This window comes from Rutilus rutilus (genome assembly GCF_951802725.1).
Source record: "Rutilus rutilus genome assembly, chromosome: 17".
In the NCBI taxonomy this organism is placed as follows: Eukaryota; Metazoa; Chordata; class Actinopteri; order Cypriniformes; family Leuciscidae; genus Rutilus; species Rutilus rutilus.
Genome location: NC_140230.1, coordinates 33998498 through 34024213, shown reverse-complemented (window position 1 = coordinate 34024213; position 25716 = coordinate 33998498). Strand labels below are relative to the sequence as shown.

At 37.8% G+C, this 25716-nt stretch overlaps 1 protein-coding gene across 2 annotated transcripts in view; it reads left to right on the top strand.

Annotated features, from left to right (window-relative positions):
- Positions 1 to 25716, top strand: part of LOC311276138 (mannosyl-oligosaccharide 1,2-alpha-mannosidase IA) — a 209589-nt gene that overhangs the window by 141896 nt on the left and 41977 nt on the right. For both annotated transcript variants that reach the window (XM_084385674.1, XM_084385673.1), the window contains exon 4: positions 8579 to 8659. In XM_084385674.1, coding sequence (XP_084241800.1) covers positions 8579 to 8659 — 81 coding nt within the window. The remainder of the gene's footprint in view (positions 1 to 8578; positions 8660 to 25716) is intronic.

The window sequence follows — 25716 nt, the reverse complement described above, 5'->3', positions numbered from 1 at the left end:
TATGATTGAATCTGGAAATAAAGCAAAATAACTGAGAAAAATGAGAAATAGTCCTCTGGTGCCATGTTCGTAATTTATAGAAAAACATCAAGCATTAATTCGATCTCAAACAGACTAATTAAAAGTAGTTATTAATTCACGTGCTATATATATTTATACTTGTGTATATATATAAATATATATATAAGAATATTTTGCAATGCATTTAAATGAAATCAATGACTATAATTCATTAGTTTTTCATTGATTTATACATTCTCAGTGGCTCATGGGATTGTGGTTCACTCCCTCATAAAAATGTAAATATACAGCCTTATATGTTTTTCTTATTTCCATATTTTCAGATTAAAATCATATGCTGTTTCAGTTCAGAACAGGTTGGTTTTGGTTCAGGCTTATAGAGCTCAAGGAAATGAATGAAACGGAGGCGCTGAACAAGCGGGCGGTCACTGCTGTGCTCTGTTGTGTAAAATAAAATCAAGTCCTACACCATTTTTCCTGTTGACATATTTTTCTATTGAAACTGGAAGTTGGGACACATCAAGAAAAATCACACTCTAAGGGTTGAACGCCCTAAAGCTGAAAGTGTAGAATTGCTGCTGGTAATGACTTTCTCCTCTATTCGTTGTTGTATTGACAGGTAAGTGTAATAGAGAGAGAGAGAGAGAGAGAGAGAGAGAGATATTGTGAGAAGGACGATTGGCTGTAATTGGGTCTAATTACTCTGTTGGGTCTGTCTTAATTATGAGCCTTGTCTTTTAATTTGCCAGTAAGCATTTAAGTGGATGGGCTTCAAACATGTCCAGAGCAGATTTATAGGTGGTCAGATTGTATTGCTCATTGTTTTGAAAATGTTTAAATATATACGTCAATATATTAATTGAATAATTAAGATTGTTTTAATGTTTTTGAAAAAGTCTCTTATGCTCACCAAGCCTGCTTTTATTTTATTTGATACAATAAAAAGTGTAAAATTGTGAAATATCATTATATATATATATGAGCAATATATATATATATATATATATATATATATATATATATCTTTTGAATAATAATAATAATAATAATAATAATAATCAGCATCTCCAGTCTTCAGTGTCACATGATCCTTCAGATATCATTATAATATGCTGATTTTCAAGAAACATTTATTATTATTATCAATGTTAAGTTGTGCGGCTTAATATTGTTGTGGAATTCGAGATACACTATCATTCAAAGGTTTGGAGTGAGTAGCCTAATTCATATTTTAATTCGGAAAGGACACATTAAATTGGTCAAAAGTGACAGTAACAATAAATGCTGTTCTTTTGAACTCTCTATTCATCTGCGAAAACTGAAAATGTTTATTGAGCTGCAAATCAGCATATTAGAATGATTTTATTATAAATGTGTTTATTATTATAGGATAAACCCCTTGAGATGTATCATCTCGTTTTCGAGGGGGTCCCAACATTTAACACAGTAATTACATAACCACAGAGAAGTGAAAAATCAAAACAAAACAAAACAGAACAAACAGCAACAGAAACAACAACAAACAAAAACAAACAACAACAACAACACCTGCATATGTTCATAAAAAAAATTACAAACCACCAAAAGGCCAAGATGGCCAATAATAAATAAGTAAACCGTTGAGTATGAGTACATTTTTAACTACAGTCAGATATAAACATTAGGTATGCACAGTAGATTTCTGAAGGATCACGTGACACTGAAGACTGGAGTTATGATGCTGATAATTCAGCTTTGATCACAGGAATAAATTACAATTTACAATATATTCACATTGAAAAAAAATTATTTTAAATTGTAATCAAATAAATGCAGCCTTGGTGAGCGGAATAGATTTCTTTCAAAAACATAAAACATCTTAATAATTACGAGCCTTTGACCGGTAGTGTATCTATCATGATATGTAGGAATTGTGTCGTTCGTAATTAGACTACAAATGCATCATCACTTCACGTCTCTGCAGTGTTTGGTTTCACTTCTAAAGCACTACACACTCCAACAACTTGAAATGTTCTTCTCAAAGTAGCCTCCTGATACCCTCAACATAATGGATCCATCTGTGTTCCAGCTCTATCTAAATAAATGAGAGTCTCTGAAGATCTCCAGGCTGCCAGTGAGGAATGAGCTCCTTAAAGTGAAGGTGACCTGAAAGTGATGGGAATTAGCCTCCTAAGAACGGGCGAATGAGAGTATCACTCATGCTTTCTGTGGCATGAAGACATTCAGCACATATCAATGTGAAGTCTTAAAGTGTTACTTCTCCCTAAAGTGAATATTTACTCACCCTGGTGTTGTATTAATGTCATATGCCCTTCTTTCTTTTTCAGAGCAGAAAAGGAGAGATAAAAAAAAACGCCCGGCTCGCGCTCGTCCATTTGATAGCAGAGAATAGCGGCCAACTTCAGGCTTTTTAAAGAATCACAGAATGACCCATGCTACACGTGGGGATATACAATAGGATTGGGTGAAAAACAAACTGAAATTTAATGTATGAGTTAAAGGGATGGTTCGGAGTAATTTCAACCTAGGGTCCTTTGCACCATGACCTCGAGTCAAACACCCCCCAGAAGCCTTTTTCCCCTCGGTCGAACATTATTAAAGTTAGAGCTTATTTAGAGACATCAGCCGAATGGCTTAGTGCAGGTGCTAATGGATCCAAGGCTGTATCTCGTAAATTACCCCACTAATAATGCCCAGAATGGCACCAAACTTCTACAGTAGTACAAATAGGTTCTGTACTCATAAAACGAGGCATTGGAAAGGTTGTAAGTACATCAGGAGTTTATTTAAATAACACTTGCCTGATGGCTAATGCTACCGCTAACCCGCACGTCGAGGCCACTTCAGTGATTTGGGAAAAGCCCGTAAAAGTCCTTTGCAAAGCTCTCAGGTGTAAGGGGAAAGCTAGTGAACTTAACACTCCATAGAAATGTATTGATAACTGGATGATATTAGAAATACTTTTTAAGTGTTGATCTGAAAATACAAGAATGTATAAAACTTTCAAAATTCAGCGAAACGGTTTTATACTCTGGGCGTCGTTACACTACATCCTTATGGATCGCTTTCTGCCAGGACCTTTACGGGCTTTTCCCAAATCACTGAAGTGACGTCGACGTGCGGGTTAGCGGTAGCATTAGCCATCAGGCAAGTGTTATTTAAATAAACTCCTGATGTACTTACAAACTTTCCAATGCCTCGTTTTATGAGTACAGAACCTATTTGTACTACTGTAGAAGTTTGGTGCCATTCCGGGCATTATTAGTGGGGTAATTTACGAGATACAGCCTTGGATCCATTAGCGCCTGCACTAAGCCATTCGGCTGATGTCTCTAAATAAGCTCTAACTTTAATAATGTTCGACCGAGGGGAAAAAGGCTTCTGGGGGGGTGTTTGACTCGAGGTCATGGTGCAAAGGACCCTAGTTTGAAATTACTCCGAACCATCCCTTTAACAGACCTTGTCCGTTGGTCTTCGTTCGTAAAACTCTATTAGCGCCTCCGTTCACTCCGTCTCGCCCCGAAAAAAACACGACACATCCCTTTAAGAACATTGACACGATGTTCCAATGCTACAGGGATATTTATTAAAAAAATTATGCATTTAAAACTGTCAGATATACTGTCATTTTTCTGAGGAAGTTAGATATGCATTGACGCTACCACCCTGGCATACTGTATTTGCTGAATGAAATCAAATACTTGTTTCTTACTAATTTTGTGGTGCTGATTCCAAAAATGTCACTTTCTCACAAAACATGCTGCATTTCATTGCGTTTTGGCTTTTGACAACCATTTGTAATGAACTCTTGCATTATCCTTTATTCCTATCTTCCTCTGAACTGTCTGTTCAATTCTAAGCCGATTTTCACATATATATAAAAATATTTTACGCCTAATCCTGATTTTAAGGTTAGATTTGTGGCCAGTGACAGAATTAGTCAAAAATAAGTATTTGAACATATTTTCAAGTTAAATGATTTTGAATACTTTTTTCCCTTAAAACCAAAACATTTGACTGCCTTTGTTAAGTGTATAATATGAAGTAAGTTTATAACATAATTTGAAATATCTTCAAAAACTTGTATGTGATAAAGTTTTTATTGATATTTTTAACTCCGTGTCAAAAAAAACCCCATAGCTGTTAATTGTTTTGACAGTATTTATCTTTGAGTAATGTGTCTAATTAGAGAAAATATTTGTTCCACGTATCAGAATAAATTGTCATTATTTGTCAAAATTAATTATGGATTTATTTACAGTGTATATATTTTTAATTCAATTCAAAGTCAAGAATTGAAAAAGGAACACATTCTTACATTTCGAATTTTTGTGTCCAATTATATTGGAAATTAAAACTTTTTTTTATTCCTAAAATGTCAGTTTGATAAATAATGAATAAAATACAGTACGCACTTCAGAAATGGTTTCCTGCAAGCAGACTTTCTGTGCACACAACACATCCTCACACACATAATCACATTAGCACACGCATCCAAGCCAAACCAAATCTGTGCCTGTTCAACTGAACGCTTGCGAGCACGTGCGGTTCAGAACAACACGACGGCAGTGCGTCTTCAATCCTGAAACCGTTGCAGGAGCTTTCAGCGTGCTGTATTTTTAGCCGCTGTAATTTTATTCATTGTCTCTGTGCGCTCCATTTTTGTGCTTCTAACAATAGTATCTCTCCACGAGCCTTCCTTGTGCACCGGCTGCCAAACGTGCAGAAATTAAAATGCTAATTTGGTGCCATTAGCTTGACAGCGCAGCCATTACCCATGACCACACCACAGCCCAGAGGTCCAGCGGTTACAATAACGCAACGCACCTGATTGAAACCACCCAGCTATTATGGAGTAATGGACAAGTTAAAGCAAAAGTGTAGCAAAACCCTGTCGCTGTGGAGAAAAAGACTGAAAGAAAGAAAGAACATATCAGTTTTGAAAATAACTTTTTCAGGACACTATTTTGCATCATTACAGAATGTAGAGTGAGAGTATTTTTTAATTTTTTATCACTTATATCTTTATCTTATATTTATATTTATCTTATATTTATCTTATTTTTTTATTATAAATAAAACAAAGATTATTGTATTGCATTTCACAAGAAAATACTAATTTCAGTTCAGTTTACTCTTTATTTGATAAATATTGCAACATAAACAGATTATTGGAGTACATTTTACAAGAAAATACTATTGAATTGAATTGACTATTTTATCATTTTGTTGCAACATGAAACAGACTGTTGGAGTACATTTTACAGGAAAAATACTATTTCATTTTATTTCAATTCAATTTAATTTACTCTTTATTTTCTAAATGTTGCAACATAAACAAATATTATTGGAGTACATTTTGCAAGAAAATACTATTTAATTTAATTTAATTTACTCTTTATTTTGTAAATATTGCAACATAAACAGATTATTGGAGTACATTTTACAAGAAAATACAAATTTAATTTAATTTACTCTTTATTTTGTAAATATTGCAACATAAACAGATTATTGGAGTACATTTTACAAGAAAATACAAATTTAATTTAATTTACTCTTTATTATATAAACGTTGCAACAAAGATTTTTGGAGTACGTTTTACAAGAAAATACTATTTCAGTGTTTCAGAATTAAGAATTTCACGTTTAAGGGGGTGTTCAACTAAAAACACAAAACTTTTTAGCATTTAGCATTTAGCATTTTGGCCCTTTATTTACACAACAGCAGCGTTTTGGGGGCCTGAAAGCGGGTTTCAAAGTGCATGTTTTTGAAACTGATACCGTTATCGTCTCGGTGTAAACTACAAAAATGTGAATTGTTACGCTTTACAAAATGTCATCGCCCACTATTGGCCTGACACGCATAATACAGCGTTTTTAGTCGTTTTCGCGGATCCGTTTGAACGGGGATCATTTTGACAAATTTGTTAAAATTCTCTACTCGAAAATTGCAATGGAAAACCGTTTCAGTTTTTAGCACATCGTTGTCATGTAAACGTACCCTAAGTCAATGTACTTGCTACTTGCAATGTCTGAGTGAAAATTGTTCCTATACATTTGTTTTTTCAGTGTATACACTGTGTTTTAAAAATGGAAAGACATCCACATCCACAAACATATGTACCCGCAAATACCTACTTAAGCGCTGGTGCTTGGGATTTGTTCGATTTCTTTCGGGATAATCCTTTTAAAACCTCTCTTAATTCGTGGTTGTTTAGGGTGCTTTCCTCAAACATGCTCTTTTTTTACCGCTGTGAATTGTGCCGCAGCTGATTTAAGACGGAAATACTCTCTGTGTGTGTGTTGGGATTACTTTCATTTGGCTCACGGTGAAGTCTTGTGTTTTTTTGGATACTCCTCTCTCTTTCTCTGACACATGGCTCTGAAGATGTCTGCTGTCTTTCTGCAATGCTTCAGACACACATTGAGCTGGAACGGTTTTTAGATGTCAGATGTGAGTGAGATTTGAGTGTGCTGTTGATCAGTGCATCGATGAATGAAGAGGTGATTGCTCTCTACTGTTCTCTGCTATAATTCTCTTATCATCTCCTCCAGAGATTCTGCTTCCTTCCTGTAAGTGGCCGCGAGTCAATAAGGACTCTTGTCACCTCAACTCAAGTGATCATAATTATGCTGACATATTATATCTCCTTAGGGCCTCTCCCAGGCTTTAACTCCTATCACTATCTAATCACCCACTGAAAAAAAAAAAAACACAACGTTTTAATGCAGTTTTGGTCTATTTAATCATGTATGAGGTGGGTGACGTAAGCCAACATTTAGATCATTTTCCCTTGGTTTCACAGACAATTAAGGTTTAGTCCCAGACTAAAATGCATTATTGAGCTGTTTTAGCTGAAAGCAACTTGGATCAGTGCAATTGTTTTGTCTCAAGATGCAGTAATGTTTTTTTCTAAGGTATGTTTATTAACTTAAATGTCGTAATTGAACTAATCCTGGCTTAATCTAAGCCCCGTCTGTGAAACCAGACCTAAATTGTTGATTCAGTAACTGCTTTGACGCAGTGAAGAGTTCATTCAGTGAAGGATTCGTCCGAATGATTCAAACTAAAACTGATTCAATTGAGTCATTTATAGTGAAGCGGGTTTGTTTGCTGTGGCTTGCTGGTCTCGAGTACTGAACAACACAGACTCGTTCAGTCCAAATCTGATCTGAGAGCTTGAAATGGTTTGATGGCAGGAAAATCCCTTTTACAAAGAGGTATATTTTTGTTTTTGTATAATTCATGAACTTAAAGAACAAGTTAAATGAACAGCCCCAATATGACTCATTTTTAGACTCTTAAAAAGGAATAGTTTATCCCCAAATATATAAGCCCTTCAAACTCTAGTAAAGACAAAAAACACCATAAAAATTGTTCATATGACTTGTGCACCATATTGTTAGTCTTCTAAAGTAAAAAAAAGTTTTTTATGGAGCATTTTGTACTTTTTAGATCTTTATTATAAAAGTTTTGTCAGTTTTTTTTGTGTGTTCCGTTGAAGAAAGTAAATGGATGAATTATTTTCAGGTGAACTGTTCCTTTATATAATAACAGGCTTTAGATCACTTGAGTGATTTTGAGTGTAATCATTTTGTTTGATGAAGCAAAATCAGCGAGAAAAAATTTGCAATAGGAAAAACAAACTTGCTGAGGAAATTGCATGTTACACAGCTGCTATTATTCCCATGCTCTTCATAAATCAATAGCCTCCTTTGACTCCCAATGCCAGGAAACATAATTTAAAGTGTTTAATAATGGTCTACCCTGCCGGCCTTGGCCTCAGAGATCTTGGCAGGTTCCCTGCAGAAGGAGAGCACTGCGGCGTGTTGAATACGGGTCGCTGAGCGATACGTCCCGAGGTCAGGGCTGTGCGGATTCAGAAATCACTCTTTGAGGTGTAGAATGTACTATAAAGGGGTTATGCGTTTCAGTATTTCTCTAAGGACCATTTATTGTTCCAAAACAGTAATAGTTTCCCTCTTTCTGTCCCTTAAGATTAGAGTTTTTGAAAGTTTCATACACTTGAAAAAGGCCTAAATTTAAGATTTTTGTATTTGAATTGTATATGCAATTTTCATGCATTTGGATCACACAGTTTTAACATAAACTAGCTAATAAAGTTAATGTGATGCATATTTGTCAGTCATTTGTCAGTTATGATAAATATATAAACCTGGTTCATGTGTATTTACAACACAATGCAATGCAGTTTATTACTTATAGAAATCTTTTATTTATGTGTGCATGACAAATATGCATCTATTTAAGTAGTTTGTTAAAACTGTGTAATCCAAATGGATGGAAATTGTATATGCAATTCAAAAACATAAATCCTAAAGTTATGCCTAGCAATGAACAAGGATTAAGAAAAATGTGATTGCCGCTTTAAGAGATTTTCATGCATTTTTATTATTTTTATTCCCCACTAATTTAGGTCGAACGTGCCCTTGCTATAGCATTTTGAAGAATGTTTTCCTCATTTACTAAAGCATGTCATTTATAATGTTGCTGAAGCACAAAGATGAATTTCTTAATGTTGTTTGTGTTCTGCAGAACGGAGAGGCGTCCCTGTTTGAGGTGAACATCCGTTACGTCGGTGGTCTTCTCTCTGCCTTCTACCTGACGGGCGCTGAGGTAAGATTCAATCTCACCCGATCTTCTCACTAACTTGTTTTATGTAATCAACTGGAACTGGAGTTAATGTATAATCACATGAATTACAGCCAGAGAAAGGCCTGGTTTAAGGAGAAATGATCTCCTGTGTGGTTTATCTGTAACGGGCCCAATTTGAAACCGAGGGCATAGAGATTCGATAATAAAATAAAGGCGATCCGTAGACACTCGGAGTTGTGAGTCAGCCTAATGGAAATTGATTTTCAGTCAGAATTAGTCAAAGAGGAAGACAGATGCTCTGTGTTTTCTGAGACCATCCATCTGTGTTCATCTGTCTCAGATATAGACACGCGTACCACATATACACATCAGATGAGTCGATTTGATGTCTCATTAAACATTGAGATGTTTGCTCGATATTTGACATATGTTTGAAATGGAAGCATATAGTACGAATACATTGTAAAATGTGTCATGCTCCATCATTTTGAGTCACTTTGGCTCAGAAACCTATTCGTTTTATGCATTAAAGTGAAAAAGAAAGACCGCTTTCTAATATAGTTATTGTGTTGTAATTCCAATGCAAATATCGTATATTAAAATGGTAGATAGTTCATTTTTCTAGTTAACTAACTGTGACAATCCATGGACTTAAAGTTGGTAGGCTAACTTCTACATTTTCTTCATGCTTTAACTTGTAATAAAGACGAGGGCTTACTTGAATTGACTAACTTGTTCTGAAAGGCATCTTTTTGAAGTTTTAATGGTTTGCATTTACATTTATTGAATTTATTTGTATTTTATGTTATAAATTGCTAGCATGACCATATCATTTTCATATAGCATGACCAGACAGTGTACGTAATTTGATTAGCTGTTGGCTCATTACAGAGTTGCTCTCTGATAGATGTGAACATAAACATGATCAGTTTAAGATGCTTGTGCTTTCGTTCTGCACTTCACTGCAAGTGTGTATGAGTCTCTGCCTCCGACTCTCACTGTAGAGGGAGTTTGTTGTCCACCATTTCTGATGAATCTATCAGCATCTCAGCAGTCTGCAGTGATCTATCCCTGCATTCATGCACACAGGGAATGTGTGTGTTCTGGATGTAGATTTATCTCATCCGTCTCCGAGTTTCCGGGGGGTTTCACCACCTGCAGATAAGGGCGGGTGATTGGAAAACCATTTTGCGAAACGGCCACGGTGGCGAGGCATGTGTAAATCACCCCGGACAGCATGTGGTCGGAAAACATCACAGGCTAACAGCGGGATTTACAGCTATAGAGCTCGATTTGAAGTTGAAGTTGCTCTTGTTGTGATAGTCGATAGAATCACTTTCTGTCTCTAGGCAAAACGTCATGATATGACCGTCACTATCATCTCTAACGTTCACTGAATGCCTGAGATGGCTTATGTTCTCATTCTTATAATCTTATTATTTAAAATAGACAAAACAAGGTTTAAAATATGCTAAAACGGCAAAAAAAAATCAAGATGTAAGCAGAAATGTAATTTCTTAATTTAATTTGTTTCTTTAAGAACTGTCGTTTTTATTTAAAGCTGCAGTCCGTAGTTTTTTTGGGTTAAAAATTATCCACAATACATTTTTGAGCAAGTACATAACCAGCCAGTATTCAAAACTCTCTGCTTTCTGATTCAAAATGGTAAGCTTGTAATAAAGTTTTTAATTCCAGTGGTACTGGTGGATTTCCGTGGGAAATTCGAGCATGTCTTTGCGTCATTACGTCACATCTGTACACATAAAGGAGTCTCGGCTAGTAGGCTATGAGTGTGAGGATGTTGGAGGTGGAGATTTATAGCCTTTTCTCGCAGCACTTGATATAATTAAACTTAACAATATGATGGCGGATCCAGAAAGGTTAAAACGACAATCACCAGTGACAACTGGAGATTCACCGGTTGTAAAACGCGAAAGACTTCGGAGAAAAAAAGAGACTGCAACCGGCCCATGCGAAAACTAGGATAAATATCGGAAGGGCATTAAATGTAGTCACGCAATGCTGATGTTGTCAACATTAACAATTTGAGAATAAAAGTATAATTTGCACGGTTTGAGTGATATGATAAGCGATCGTTAGATTTAATCGGCGCGATTTACTGCAATGCTTTTTTCCCCTTAGTTGGTCAGAACAAAAGTGGATGTTACTTACTTGTTCAGACGACATTTTCCGGTGAAAATTCTTATGTTGGTCATACTTCCAAAAAGTAGAATCTGTGATTGCGAATGACAGTATCCACACCACCAGCGCGGTGACTGACAGCCGCACATTCACCTCAAAACATCGTATTCATCCGTAAAGTTGATAATTCCGCGAATAACTGCAATTGCAGATTTCGAACAGAGATGGCGACAAAGAGGAAAAACTGCGGACTGCAGCTTTAAGAGTCAGTGTTTGCATTATCTTAGACAACCTTGACCATGAATATGTGCCATGAATAACTTGAAATGAATGTTAGATGACAAAAAAATGTGTGAATAGAAAACCCAAGATTCAGTCTTCATATAAAGGTCTGTATATGATACTAAGAGAGTAAAATTCTATTAGCGTTCATTACACACTCTGCTGCTCAGTAAAGGTGACCCAGATCTTGTGTTCTTCGTATGCTGCATCAACCGAGACTCATTTGAACGTTCACGTCATATGCATCTATATGACTTCAAAAACCAATGGATTTATGCAAACTACTCAAAACCCACAGACTGGGCTGTAATTTCCCGCTCTGTGGAAATTGTTCTTACATGCAAAGACTACAGATGAATCCTTTATTCCAATTACCTACTAAACATCAGTCAGCTGTATCGCCCTTGTTAGTGAAACCAAAGGGCGTTATACTACTGCTGTATGTAAAAGCATGTATGCTAATTTACTGTAAAATCCAGCAGAAACTGCTACTTTCATCCATCAGTGCCTTGATGCACATTAATTGGTAATTGACCTAGAAGTGTAGAGCAAATTGGACTATAAAGGAAGGCTTTTCAGATTTTACGTCACACATTTTTTTCCATATTTATGATTCTTTGAAGCCTACAGTATAGTCGCTTTGCGCAACACGCTTGATCCTTCACCAGAAACCAAAATTAACTCACTCCCGCTAAACGTTTACTCTTTGAATTCTTGCAGCTATACAAGTCAAAACTATTATTTTGCAAAGTTTGCTAAGTATTTCCTACTAAAGCAATGTGGTATTTGACTCTGGTAAGCGTAATCATAGCAGACTGGTGGGAGTGGCCTTGGATGGCAACATGCCCAGTGCATTATGGGTGTTGAAGTTTTCCTACCTATTTGTCAATAGGGAAGGTAGCACCGATTTACATTTGTGCATTTGGCAGACGCTTTTATCCAAAGCGACTTGCATTGCATTTCAAGGTACACATTTACATTCTTATTAGTTCTTGCTTTCCCTGGGAATCAAACCCAAAGCCTGATTTCAATTGTTTTCGCCTTTCTACTGCATAGGCAGCCAAGTTTTATTGAAAGCCCATTTTGCCCGTGGTGAAGTACCCCTTAATGTTAACAAATGAAACCTAACAAATGATACCCAAGTTTGTTTTTATTAGCTGATAAATGGACAGACTTTTTGCTGATATTCTGAAATCTGGCTAAACGAGACTAATGTCCTTTCGAGACTAACGTCTTTCGTAGCTTAGCTCTTTGAGTTTAGCTCAAGAGCTAGCAGGTTTGCACCATCCCTTTCTATGCTATTTATTTGACTGATTGGATTATTAAAGCCTGTCCACTCTGCACCTGCAATATCTTGAAATATTATGCATATAACCATTAAGGCATTAAGTTATGTCAAAAGCCTATAGCCTATTTTTTCGGAGGAATTGCCCGCCTTTGAATTGCCGCAAGATCAAATCACTGCTGACGGAAGGGTATTAGCTTGCAGCTCTTTGTCATTCCTTCACCTCTGTCAGCCCACAGGATTCGTCTTTACATGAATGTTTTATCAGTCAAGCTTCAGTGATCGTATCAAACCTTTCAGGACGTAAGAATGACCTGAATAAGCGTCATGCATGGAGACTTTTTGGTTTATTTTCCTTGCTGTGAATCATGTGCTGCATTATTGATACAGCCATTAAGTTTACACATACATGTTCAATTTAACATTGTCTGTCCTTCTCGCTGCTTTATTTACAGTGTGTAGGCACGCTTAAATCCCTGTGGGTATATCCGCATGTCAACGTGCATTTATTTCCAACCTCCTGCCAATAAAATCAAGGAATCCTGCCATTCACAACATAAGAGTCAGAATGCACTTAAACAGACCTGCAGTTCACTGACAGTATCTGGCTGGAGGAAGTGAACCATTTCTGGTCTAAACTAGAGTTTTATACATGAGGTGGCCAAGGTTACTTCAGATGGTCCAGAGACCATGAAAGAACATAAGTGTCTAAACCTAACCCGGCATTTAAAAAAACAAAACATCAGTGAATCCTATGATCAAACGAGAAGTGCCATGCTGTGTTGCATTCTCAAAACATCTAATATTCATACAGGCAAAAAGTTTAGTTCAATGAAAAAAAAGTGGTGTTGAAGGGATTTTTAAAAACAGTGCAAACATAGAGAGATCTATAGAATATTATTATTATTTTTATGTATCTCTATATATAGCATAGACTTTTTTTTCCAATCCACAGAAAGACAATTATATATTATAGAAAAAGGGCCTGAAACGCAAGTATCAAACGCGAAACGCAAGTAAGTTTGTGGGCGGATCTCGCAAATCTAAAATGGGTTGGTCTGAAGTAGCTTCATTACTCATGGGTGTGGTTTGGCCGTAACGTGAAGTAAACCAATCAGAGCGTCAACTCACATTCCCTTTAAGAGCAGGCGCGCTTGTTCCATGGCGGATTGCTATTATAACGGCGGATTTTCCAGGCGCACGCCAGGAGCAGTTCACAGACGAGGAGACCGACGTTCTCGTCAGGGCCGTAAAAGACAGAGAAGTGACATTGTATGGGGACGGGAGAAACCCACCCAAATTAGCTTCGGTTAAACATGCGTATAATAATTTTGGCTAGATTTATGCCTATTTTTTCACATCTTCATGGACACCACAATGATTTCCCTTGTGTGGTAATATTTTTCCTTGTAATTATTTATGGTTTGCAAAAATGAGAACTGCTGCGTCTGTGTAGATGAGAGAAGCAAAGTGTATGCGCGTTGTGCACACGCTACATTGATTATGGCCAAGCATGCGCCCTTAAAATAGCATCTGAATAACGCGCCACTGACTTTAGACTAGGTTTTTCCTGGTCTGTGGCGGAATTGTTTTCTGAAACTGCAAAATAGCACCAGGGAACGTTTGCGCCGGAACACGCCTCCTCTTTTCGCTGAACCGCCCCCGGGAGCGCAAGTTCATTCCCTAATTTACCGACGTGCGTCTGTGGAGGGAAAAGTCTGCTGTGCGCGGGTGCAAAATAGGAATGATACATGCGTCGGTGAACAAAGTCAATTGCGCTGCGTGCAAGATAGGGCCCAAAATGTCTATACACGCTCTTCCTGCCTAGAGTGAAGTCATTATGCGCATTATACTGTAGTTGTCCTAAATCATTGTTGATGTAATTTAATGGGAATGTATGTGAGTTGCAGCCTGTGGCATGGCAGGATTTTGAAAGAAATATTGGAACAGTACCAGCAACACTGGAGAGAAATGGAGAGGTCAAAATGGTCAGAAACTGGAGCTGAAAAAATACTTATTCTTTATTTTGCCAACGTGTTTCAGTGGCCATGCCTTCATGAGGGATAAAAGATTACAGGTGTACACAAGCAAAATTCAAACTTATAGACAACCAGGGAAAAAGTCCGATGGTATGGCATCCACTAATCACATTACATGTCAAGTGACATTACATATCAGGCCAATAGCCTCTGTTCTTATGGAGCATTTCTAATCAACGTGTTCAAGCACAAAATAAATGTCAAACAAAAAATACATTTATGTCTTTTAATATCTTAATGTGATTGTACAAATATAACAATCACAAATGTTCTGACCATTTTGTTTTCTCCATTTCGCAAGTGTTGCTGGTATTGTTCCAATATGTCTTTTTTACGCACCTTGTTGATCTTGTGAAGTCGCACCAGAACAACTACACAACATTATAGCAGGATTTTGAACAGCTCTGCGTTTCTACAGGGTGCGACCTCCATGTATTCTTAATCTTCTGTATCTTGCAACATTAATTTTCTTTCTTTTTTTACCTTAAAATAATGTTTCCAAAATCGTATCAGTGGTTCATCAAGTCGTAACAGGGTGAAAGGCACTTCTGCATTCGCTTTGCAGTCCTATATCTGCTATAACCGCACTATGCAAGTTTGCCAGATCGGGTAGCGTTTCTGTAGTTCGCATGAGACATAAGAAACTACACATTTACGGTAAGCGTTACAATAGTCATTATTTAGTTTTTCTTAGTTTCTGATGTCGCAATACATCATACTTTCATAAAATCATGCAACATACTCTACCTTGTCTGTGGACATTGTTCATTCCAGAGCCGTTGCTCAATAAACAGCGAGCGTGCGTGCGACAGTAGGCTGCGCCAGGCTAAATTATTTACGACAGCGGTAATGGACAATTCCGCTTCCAACCTGTAGGGGGACCGAAGAGGAAAAGTACTTTGGTGTTGCTTTAATATTCAACATAATAATATGCTGTGCCACCACACATCAAAATAAATGCTGCTTTCAACAAGAAGTGAAATTAAAGCAGTGGTGGCCTAATGATTCGAGAGTCAGACTGGTAACCCGAAGGTTGCGGGTTCGATTCTCAGTACTGGCAGGAAATGACTGAGGTGCCCTTGAGAAAGGCACCTAACCCCCAATCACTCTCTGGGCGCCACAGCAAAAAATTGCTGCCCACTGCTTCGGGTGTGTGTGTCCACTGTTTCCAGTGTGTATGTGTGTGTGTTCACTACTCACTACTAATGTGTGTGCACCAACTTGGATGAGTTAAATGCAGAGGACAAATTATGTATGGGTTACCATACACGTCACTTTCACTTTTTTTTTTTTTTTCGCTACATTTCTATCAGCATCAAAATGCCATACGAATAAAATGTTGGGGTGTCCAATCAGATGTCAGGGGCGTCCAATGCCACCCCAGACACCACTGCTGCTGCGTGCTCAGACTGAGCTCAATTTAATCTTTTTATGAAATTCTGAGATGGAGCGACGTCAGTGACAGACTGTTCTGAAGGAAATTGCTGCTAACAAGATATGTGACTTTATCCTGTCTGGTAGAAAATGATGCAAACTGAACACATTGCCTCCCTGACAGGTGGAACAAGAGCTCTGAGCGGCTGTTATCGTAATCAACAGTTAATGAAGTTACACTACATTTTCCGGTTCGTGTTACTCAAAGTTCTTGCTTTTGGTTGTGCAAAAAGAACAAAATGTTTCACAGTGTTGAATTGCGGTTGCAGCCAGGCATTCTAAAAACCATAAACTTCTCAGCTTATGTATTTAGATTATTAAAACATTATTAATACCAACTTGGAACTTTGAGAAAAGTTACATTTTAGTCACAAATACAAAAAACTAAACCAGCAATGTTGCCAAAAGCTTTATGGAACATTTTGTTTATAGGTTTTAAATATGCACATGCTTCTAAAATTTAATTTCTTATTAATTCTTCCATTTGATTTTAGGGTGAAATAAACCTGGACATGTTCTTGACAGGTTTTATGTTCACCCTAATGACATTTTTGGGTGAACTGTTCCTTTAAGCTCAAAATGGGTTGTTGTGCGGTATTCTAATCAGGGCAAATGGCTGTTGTTATCCTCGTCTTCCATCTGCAAAAAAGCATTGAAAGAATGCAAATTTCAGGCATGGAGAGAGCCCAAAAGCTTTCCAGATCGGGCCCATCTCTCATTATTACAAAGGCCGGTCATAAGACTTTCGATCGCTTCTACAGAAAACGCTGTTTATGGGCTAAAGGCCACTGCTTTAAACAATGAGAGCTCTATTGATCCCAGAAGGCTGCACCCACAATCAATGCTTTCCCAGAAAGTTGAGCCTTCCGCAGAACTGAGTTTGATGTTGATTTGTGTGTCCGGGGTGAAGGCGAGTCTCTCGGTCACCACCGCCCGTAAAATTCACGACATCTAGGGTTATGAGCCGTGCTCTGAACGTTTGTCCTCTCCTGAACGTCCAGGCTCAATGCAGGCTGCGTCCCAATTCACGTACTGACCGTACTATATAGTATGCAAGAATAAAAAAATGAAAAAAGTATTTGTTTATCATGCAAAAATTTGGAAGCGCTTGTTTTTGAATTTAGATATTGTGGGACAATGGATCATCTGTCTAGAATGCCAGAATACCGTCGAATATAAATAACACAGCAGCTGCTACACTTGGTTTGGGGTTTTTTTTTTCCAATGAAAACAAAGCAGGTGTCGAGGCAACAGATGCACAAATGTTGCTCGTTCACATCTGAGTCCAAACTGCTTGTTATAAAGAGATACAAGCGTGGGAAGGGTGGAAGAGGGTTAATCATTTCTGATCATATCTTCAGGCCACAGCAGAATTTGTCATGTAGAGAAAGCGACGAGTGTTCAGCGGGTGTCGATCATGCTTTTCTTTATTGGAACTGGTGCAATAGAAGTTTGAAGAATGCCAAATGGGACTTAGTCGACTAGTCATGCAGAAAATGAATCGCCAAACATCTTAAATGGTTTAACAAACATGTGAATTGCTATTTTAAGAGGTCTTCATTTTGGGGACGGAACACAGGAATAGCAATACAGCCTTATGTGATTATTAAACTTCAAAAGGCTATGATTTTATTGTATGAATATGAGTGCTGGGCACAAAACATTATTTTAGCACATTATTCAATATAGCCTATAGAGTTTTCTATTGGCACAATAATCTGTTTATTGCCTTGTGTAGTTTTTGTATTCTAATAAATTAAAGCATTTGCTTGTGAATGTTTAATTGAAAAAAATCATTATTTGGAACATTTTCATTGCACCCCTAAAGTTTTTATTGCATTCCTGTCAAGCTTGTTTTAGTTTTGACATGATCTGATGACCAGCTGAGATTTAGGTGAGAAAAAAACACTTGCATGTCTCATTTATTGCTGTAAACGTTCTCCAAACGTGCATCTACTGGCATCAAGGATTCATATTTTCTTGTGTCCCATTTCTTCTGATTAATGCGTATGTGTCCCTCAGGGATCCTCCGTGTGTGTGTGTATGTGTGTGTGTGTTTTGCTGCAGTGGCTATTAATTAAGCTTATAAAAGCAGTTAATTGCAGTTACGAGGCTAGGATGTCGCAATCTATTATTTGTTAAATTATGAATAATATTGTACATTTGCATCCCCGGAATGACACTTAATTACATGCATCTTGCTTCTTCACTCTAAAGTGAGTCATTTCTGTTTGTGCAGGTAAATGAGTGCATTATTAGCGACGCTTTCAGCATCATGTTTTTATTTTCTTAGTGCATGCATTCAAGTCCTATTACAACCATATAACTGGCAAGATCAAACCGAGTTGTGTAACATCATTAGCTAATGGTTTGTCCTTTGAGTGGCCAGTGAGGATGTTTCGAAACGCTCCCAGTGGGTTTGATGTTCCGGTGGGATAGATGGGCTGGTGCTGTAAATAGCTGTGGATGACTGTAATGTATGGTTATGACTTTGGCATGGCCTGCGTTTTATGGTTGTGTTGTGTATTGGGGGTTTGCGGTGAGGACGTCCCTCAGGCTGTGTGGAGGTTTAACACTCTCTGATCGACAGGTCTGAATTAATAGATGGCGTCTGTGCCGGGAAAATTAAAGCTACCCTGGTGATCTGTGTGTGCAAACTACAGTTGTTTAATGGCCTGATGTCTCATGAGATCAACAAAAGTCAGAAGGCAGGGTGAAATTAGAGGAAAATAGCAAGAGAAAAAGATTTATATTTTCTGGTTAATATGGTGGTTGGTTATTAATCTAAAGCTAATACTTAAGTGAATTTATGTGATGCTGTCATTATTTCAGTACTTTATACTACTATTATAGTGTTTATTCATATTTTGAATTAGCTTTTATTTTATATTTTCAGTTTTCATTTTAATTGTAGTTTAATTTTTGTCCTTTTGTAATTTTCTGTATTTTTTTTTATTTATTTTTTTTACGTTTTTCATTTCAAGGTTTTCATCTTATATTTATATTTTAATTTATTTCAGCCTAATTTCAATCAACTAAAATTATTTGTAATAGTTTTAGTTAGTATTAACTCTTTCCCCGCCAACGTTTTTGAAAAAAAGTTGCCAGCCAGCACCAGCATTTTTGATCGAATATTTTGTTGTATGAATATCTGAACATGCAATATATCAAAAGAAAGAGCAGACTAGCTTCATGCATTCTTTTTTTAACACTTCAATTTGGGTTAGTTTAATTAAAAAAGCTCAATTTTAAGTAAAAAAAAAAAGTTTTTTTTTTTTCTTCAAAAACTACATCCAGATCAGATTCAGAACGATGATCTAACATATGGAGTAGATCGAGTCCATCAACACCCCCAGAGCTTCACAGTCCTGTAGCTCGTCCTGGGTCGACATTTCATTCGGTAACATTAGGCAGTTTTAATGTTGATGATTGTATTATTTTACATATGCTATCTCTTGTTTACGCTTCTTTTTCACTTGTGTTTTGATGAGGAGATTCAGTACTCTTTCAGTAGATGCATAATAGCGCCCCCTACTGTAAAATTCAGTCAATGGCTGGGAAGCATTGTCCCAAAAATGACGGAAAATTCAGTCAATGGCGTGGAAAGAGTTAATACTGGATGCTATTAAAGTGAAAATATGATATATTCTCCCCAAATCAAATCAACTTTGTACTTGAGGTCTTGCGGGTTGCAGTGGCCAATGTTTGCATGTCTGTGAAGTCCTCAAGACTGTAGAGGGTTGTCATTTTAGGTTTCAGAAGGGGGATCATGAGCCCCTTTTAGGTTGTTGCACTCTTTTGGCAAAATCTGCACTGTCTATAGCTCTGAGTCCGCTCTTGGGATCTTTGAGTTGGGAACAGTGTCTCTCTGTGACAGCTAGATGAACTTCATGTTGGTTTGTGTTGCTGGAGGGAAATCGACTTCACATGAATGTAAAGGTTAAATATGTGGAAGGGAGCTACCGGTTTCGCGGCGGTCTCATGGGCCAGTTGCTTTGCTCTTTTAAAGCTGAAAAGGAAAGAAAATCACTCCTCGCTGCATCTCGTGTTGTTTTTAAGCTCTTGTCTGACCCCTGTAACTTCCCTGGACGGTTTCTCAGGGATCACAGCCAGCTGTAATTGAAAGAGTGTCGCTCAATGAAATCAACTTCTGCAGCAGCATTTTTTTGTGTATAAAGTGAGCTGGCTTTGATGTCCCGAGTCCCGCAGGAGAAGGAATACCAGAGGTCTTCGATCATGTTAATCAATGAGCCTCCGACAGCTGTGTGTTTTCTTTTAATATTGCACTTTCCTTTCCTATCTCCTGGGCAGCAACCGAGAAATATTCAAGCCTTCACCGTGCATTTCGTGCGGCTAACTTTTCACATGCTTTTTATTGCGTTCCATCTCATCCTAAAATGATATCTGTGAGATTTTTGCAGGTGGAGTTTGTGCATTTATTCACATGCATATGATAAAATACTTACAGGATGAATTTAGGAACAGTGATTTAGTGGCCTTTTTATAGAGTAAACATTGAGAATTACTGTGCTTTCACATTTGGCCTCATTCAGGCAACATGAGGAACATAAATTTGTGCATTTGTAAAACCATTCTTACTTAGATTGTCATATGCGGATCCTTTCCACAGACTATGATGACACGTTTCCACAGTTATTAACATTGTAAATCTAACCTTTTTTTATATTTTAAAAGTTTAATGTATATTTAATTTAATATATATTTAATATACATACAGTTTTACAAAGGCTTTTAATGAGGCCCTGTACTTGGTATATTCCCAGTGACTCCTCGTGCATCTTTAAGGGCCATTGTTGAGCAATGTGGAAGTGAATTATATTGACATGACGACTCTCGTTGCTCAGTTGCTCACGAGCTCTTCATTTTTATTGGCAGTTTGGGGATGAGCTGAAACCCAGATCGGTCTTCACTGTACTCTTAAAGGGATACTTCACTGATTAGCATTAAGCCTTGTATCAGTAGAAAGAAACCCGGTAGTATTTTGGAATGACCGTGCTTCCCTCCCTCATGTCCCCCTGAGACGAGAGATTTCTGTATTGTGTGTCTGTGTGTAAAAATCGTCATTTAGCATCATCAGAGGCTTTTTTGTCCAGAGGCGAGAGACTCCAGCCAGTAGGAGGAGCTCGTTCCGCATGTGTTCAACCCGCCCATAGGGGGATCTCACGATAAAATGCCGTCTTTTCAGTTTCGAGTCGACTAGTAGCCTAGTTGTATCATTTCTTCCGACACTGCCCTCTGTAACCAGTAGGCGTGGCTTGGGAGTGGCCTCGTAGGGCAGCGAAGCAAGTGCATTCTGGGAGTTGTTGTCTTTCATCCACATGAGCCAAAAACACATTTTCTGGCTTTTCTCAGTCTAGAAGGCACCAACTTCAAAAACAATTTCACATTTCTACTACATAAATGACCCAATTTAAACGTACAGTATGGAATTTTTCGCCACTAGGGGTCGCTAACCTCTTTACAATAACAAAGACGTAGTTTGATGACGCAACATTTGCTAAGAATTATGGATCTTGTCATCAACGTCAAGCCGACCGATCTAATAATGTTTATGGATGACTGAATACATCGATGCTTTTATCATGACTGTGATATGAAGCAGGTCGGGATTGCTAAGAGACCGCTATCAGCTCCACACGCGACGCGAGTCCCGCGGATATTAAAGGAATAAGGACATTTCATTCTACCGAACTACACACAAGTGCAGAATTACAACTCACAGGTCAGTTTATTAGACAAATTAAACTTGTGAGGTAACGCAGCGCTGTTTCACTTGGTCTAACATTACACTAGCACACTAAACTGCATTTTGAATGTGTTGAAATGTATGTGTTAGTTTGTCTTTATGAGACTAGCAGTAAGCTAGATCAACATTAGAATAACATACAGATCAACATTTTATCATTGTTGAACTATATAACATTGATTAGTTTTATGTAAATGTGCTCACCTGTTTAATAAAGTACATGTAGGAGTGGTCGAAGTCTCGGACGTGGAGCTCTCGGCATCTCGAAAACACCGCGCTGATATTGATTTTTGTTTTAGTTCTCCTTTTTTATCCAAAGTCTGCTTGCCATGGTCCATAATGTTTGAACGAAACAACAACAGCGTGCAAATAGACATTGTGAACTACACAGTTGTCTGCGTCTGTCGCTTTGGTTACTATCAAAGGGCTCTGGTTGCTATGGCAGTACGAGCGGAAACGCGGATATGACGCCATTGACGGCGACAAAACGGAAATAAAGAAACGGGATGTGTCTTCGAATTAAATTACAAATTTCTCCTGGTTTGAAAGTTGTTGGAAACAGTCAGGATAATGTAAGTATACAACAACAAAAAAATATATAACATAGATATAGTGATTTTTGCTATTTTTAAAGCAAAAAAGTTACATATTGTGCCTTTAAATACACATTCATCTTTTCAGCGGTGAAATATCCCTTTAAGCAATGATGTTTTCATGTCTAGGTTACTTAGCAGACGATTCTATTCTCATGTTCTGAAGAAATAATCAATTTGATTTGTAATTGTGCATGTTTTATGACCAAGATTTTTAAAAATGAGGTTTCAGGAAGCCAAATATAGTCTATAGCTCATCCAAACAGCGATTTGCCTGCCAGTGTTGTTTGATTACATCGACTGATGATATAGTCAGCCAAGCCAATACTGAGGCGTTTGCAACATTTTTTGTCTTTCTTTAACAAAATTATCTGAAGAAAACCTCTCACAAGCCTTCTGCTTTCCAACTGTCCGATAAGAAACCGGTGTGTGCTTGCTTCGCTAAAACACTCAACGCCAATGTGCATGTGCCTTGACGTGAGCAGAGGATGTAAATGTTGCTAAACATTCGCCAGCATACAAACGACAACTTTAACACCAGTTTGAATGTGTCTATAGTTGCCATCTGAGCTGATATTCATGCTTGAGTTTGGGTCGAGAAACGGCTGAAATGCTGTGGAAACATTTGTTTAGTTTGGCAAATGCTGTTGACTGCGGCTCATGACTCTTGCGTTACTATGGCAACCTAGAAATAAGAGGTTGAAATGGGGAAACGAGCCGAACAAAAGGACTGTGATGCATTTGTTGTGATGTCCCTCGTGGCTCTGTCTCCAAATCACTCAATACCCGTAACGCAGGACTGGGTGGTGTGACGGTGTCTAGATTTAGCTTTGGTGCATCAAATCTGACCTTTTGATTTGCATCAAGTTCCAAACAATAAAGGAAAAAAAGGCAACACTTTACAATAAAGTCCCATTAGTTAATGCATTAAATAAAATGAACGAACGTGCATTGAGCAATTAATTTGTCACTGTATTTATTAATCGTTATTAATGTTAGCTAATACAAAGACAACTGTTCGTTAATTGTTAGTTCAATATTAACAGTTATTAACAATGTTAATAATGTATTAGTAAATGTCCACCAAAATTGATAAATGCTTTAGAATGATTAAAAAATGAAACCTTATTGTAAAGTGTTACAGAAAAAAAACTATGAAATGAGTTATATACCTGTAAGTTAAATTCTTAGGCGAAAATAACCATATGTAATATAATACTTTGGTCGTGCTGTCCACCCCTACCATAATGCATCAGAGCATTTATTTGGCTCGCTGTCTGTCTTGTTTGCTGTGAGGTGTTATAAATTTTGAGAAGGGCAAAGCGAGTTGCCTTCTTTTGGCCCACAGCAGCGAGTGTTTATATTAGAAGGTCTGATAAGTTTTCCAGCAGCTCCACCGCAAGTAAACAAGACAGACCTCTGGGTCACAGGCCTGAAGAGAAGATTAATTAGTGATTTCTTAAAAGCACACAACGCTCAGGAAGACATTTAAGAGCCGGAGCGCTAATGGATGGAAACAAAGCAAGATAATGACATTACATGTCCTGTTATCCATTGTAGAACTGCTGTGTGTGTGTGTGTAATTATGTTTGAGAGCCTTTGTTTGAATCTTATTGTTTGTGCTTAGCTGATGAGGATGGAAGTGAATACAAACTAAATTAAAAAAGTTCCATATTTTCCCCAGAATTCCTTGCTTAGTTTTGTGCTCCCAGTTCCTGTATTTATTTCATGTCTTCATTAGGTGACCTAGACCATTTCTCAATATGCATTATTTTCTGTACTTGTGTTTTTGTGGACCTGCGAAACGTCATCAGTCGCTGCCCAAGTACTGTTCCAATTCAAAGTTTACATCTAGCCAAGTCCAGTTCAGATCCCCGGATGTGTTCTTGATCCGCCCCTTTTACCGAGGATGCATCGAGAGGTGACTCGTGTGGACTTGAGACAGACCGGTATCCCAGAATGCATCTTGCACCAACCAGAAAGTGTCAATGGCGGAGGAGAAAACCTGCATCATTTAAAAAAAATACGACTGTTATTGTGTCACGAAATGCAGTTTTAAAGCAACACTAAAGATTATTTTTTACCTTAAAATAATGTTTCCGAAATTCATCAAGTCGTAACAGGGTGAACGGCACTTCTGGATTCGCTTTGCGGCCCTATACTGTATCTGCTATAACCGCACTATGCAAGTTTTCCAGTTGCGTTTCTGTAGTTCAAATGAGACATAAGAAACTACAAATTTGACTTGCTTTACGGCAAGTGTTACAAGAGTCATTATTTTGTGTTTTCTTCATTTCTGATGTCGCAATACATCATACTTTCATAAAATAATGCAACATACTCTACCTTGTCTGTGGACATCGTTCATTCCAAAGCCAGAGCTGGATAAACAGCGAGCGTGCGTGCGACGGTAGGCTGCGCTATAGGCTAAATTATTTACGACAGCAGTAATGGACAATTCCGCTTCCAACCTCTAGGGGGACTGAAGAGGAGAAGTGCTTTGGTGTTGCTTTAAGAGTTTTGAGTGTGTTTTTCCGTCAGATGTAAAACTGGATTTGTTTACGTCCGCTTCTAAGTGCTCTCACTGTGCAATCATGCTGACTTAATGACATTAATCAGCCGAATCAGAGAGCCGAGTTCTGAAGTGGCGAACTGATGAAGCTCTCGTGATGAGCGTTAGATGATCTGCTCTGAGATGTCGACGTCTCTGCGGTGTTTATGGACGCTGTACTTTAGGGTCTGAACTGCAGTACTTTATAATAGTCACTGGTGAAGCTCGTGAACTCTGTCTGGCTGTTATTTTCCTCATCTCTTTCAGATGAATGGGAATGCTAATGTGTTGTATAACTTTCTTCAGGAGTTATTGACCCTCCTTAGTTATTTCGTAGTTATACTCTATAAAAAAAAAAAAAAAACGTGTTTGGGTCCGGGACAGTTGTCCCTGCTTCCAGAAAATCATCTGATTAAAATATTGTATTAAAATACGTCTTTTCTTGTCGTTCTGTTTTCTCTCTGTGTGTGTCTCTCTCCCCTAAGGATGAAGCTGTTGCTCGGTCGGACACGTAGTGACCCTTTTAACTTTGTCCAGGTTGTTTCGGCGTCCTCTGTCCGTTACGAGAGGTTAATTATGGGCAGTGTTCTGCATGACTAGAGAGTAAAGAGATATGCCAGCATGGACAGATAATCCCACAGGCTTATCCTTATACATGTGTCAGGAGAACGACTACAAGAGAACCACTCTAGAGAATAATAAAGACACTCTCTCTGTGTGTGTGTGTGTGTGTGTGTGTGTGTGTGTGTGTGTGTCAAACTCTATCTATCTATCTATCTGTCTGTCTGTCTGTCATTCTGTCTATGTCTATCTCTCTATCTATCTATATATCTATCGATCTATCTGTCTGTGTCTGTCTATCTATCTATCTATGTCTGTCTGTCTGTCTGTCTGTCTGTCTGTCTGTCTGTCTGTCTGTCTCTGTCTATCATTCTATCTATCTATCATTCGTTTGTTCTATCATTCTGTTGTTATATACAGTATA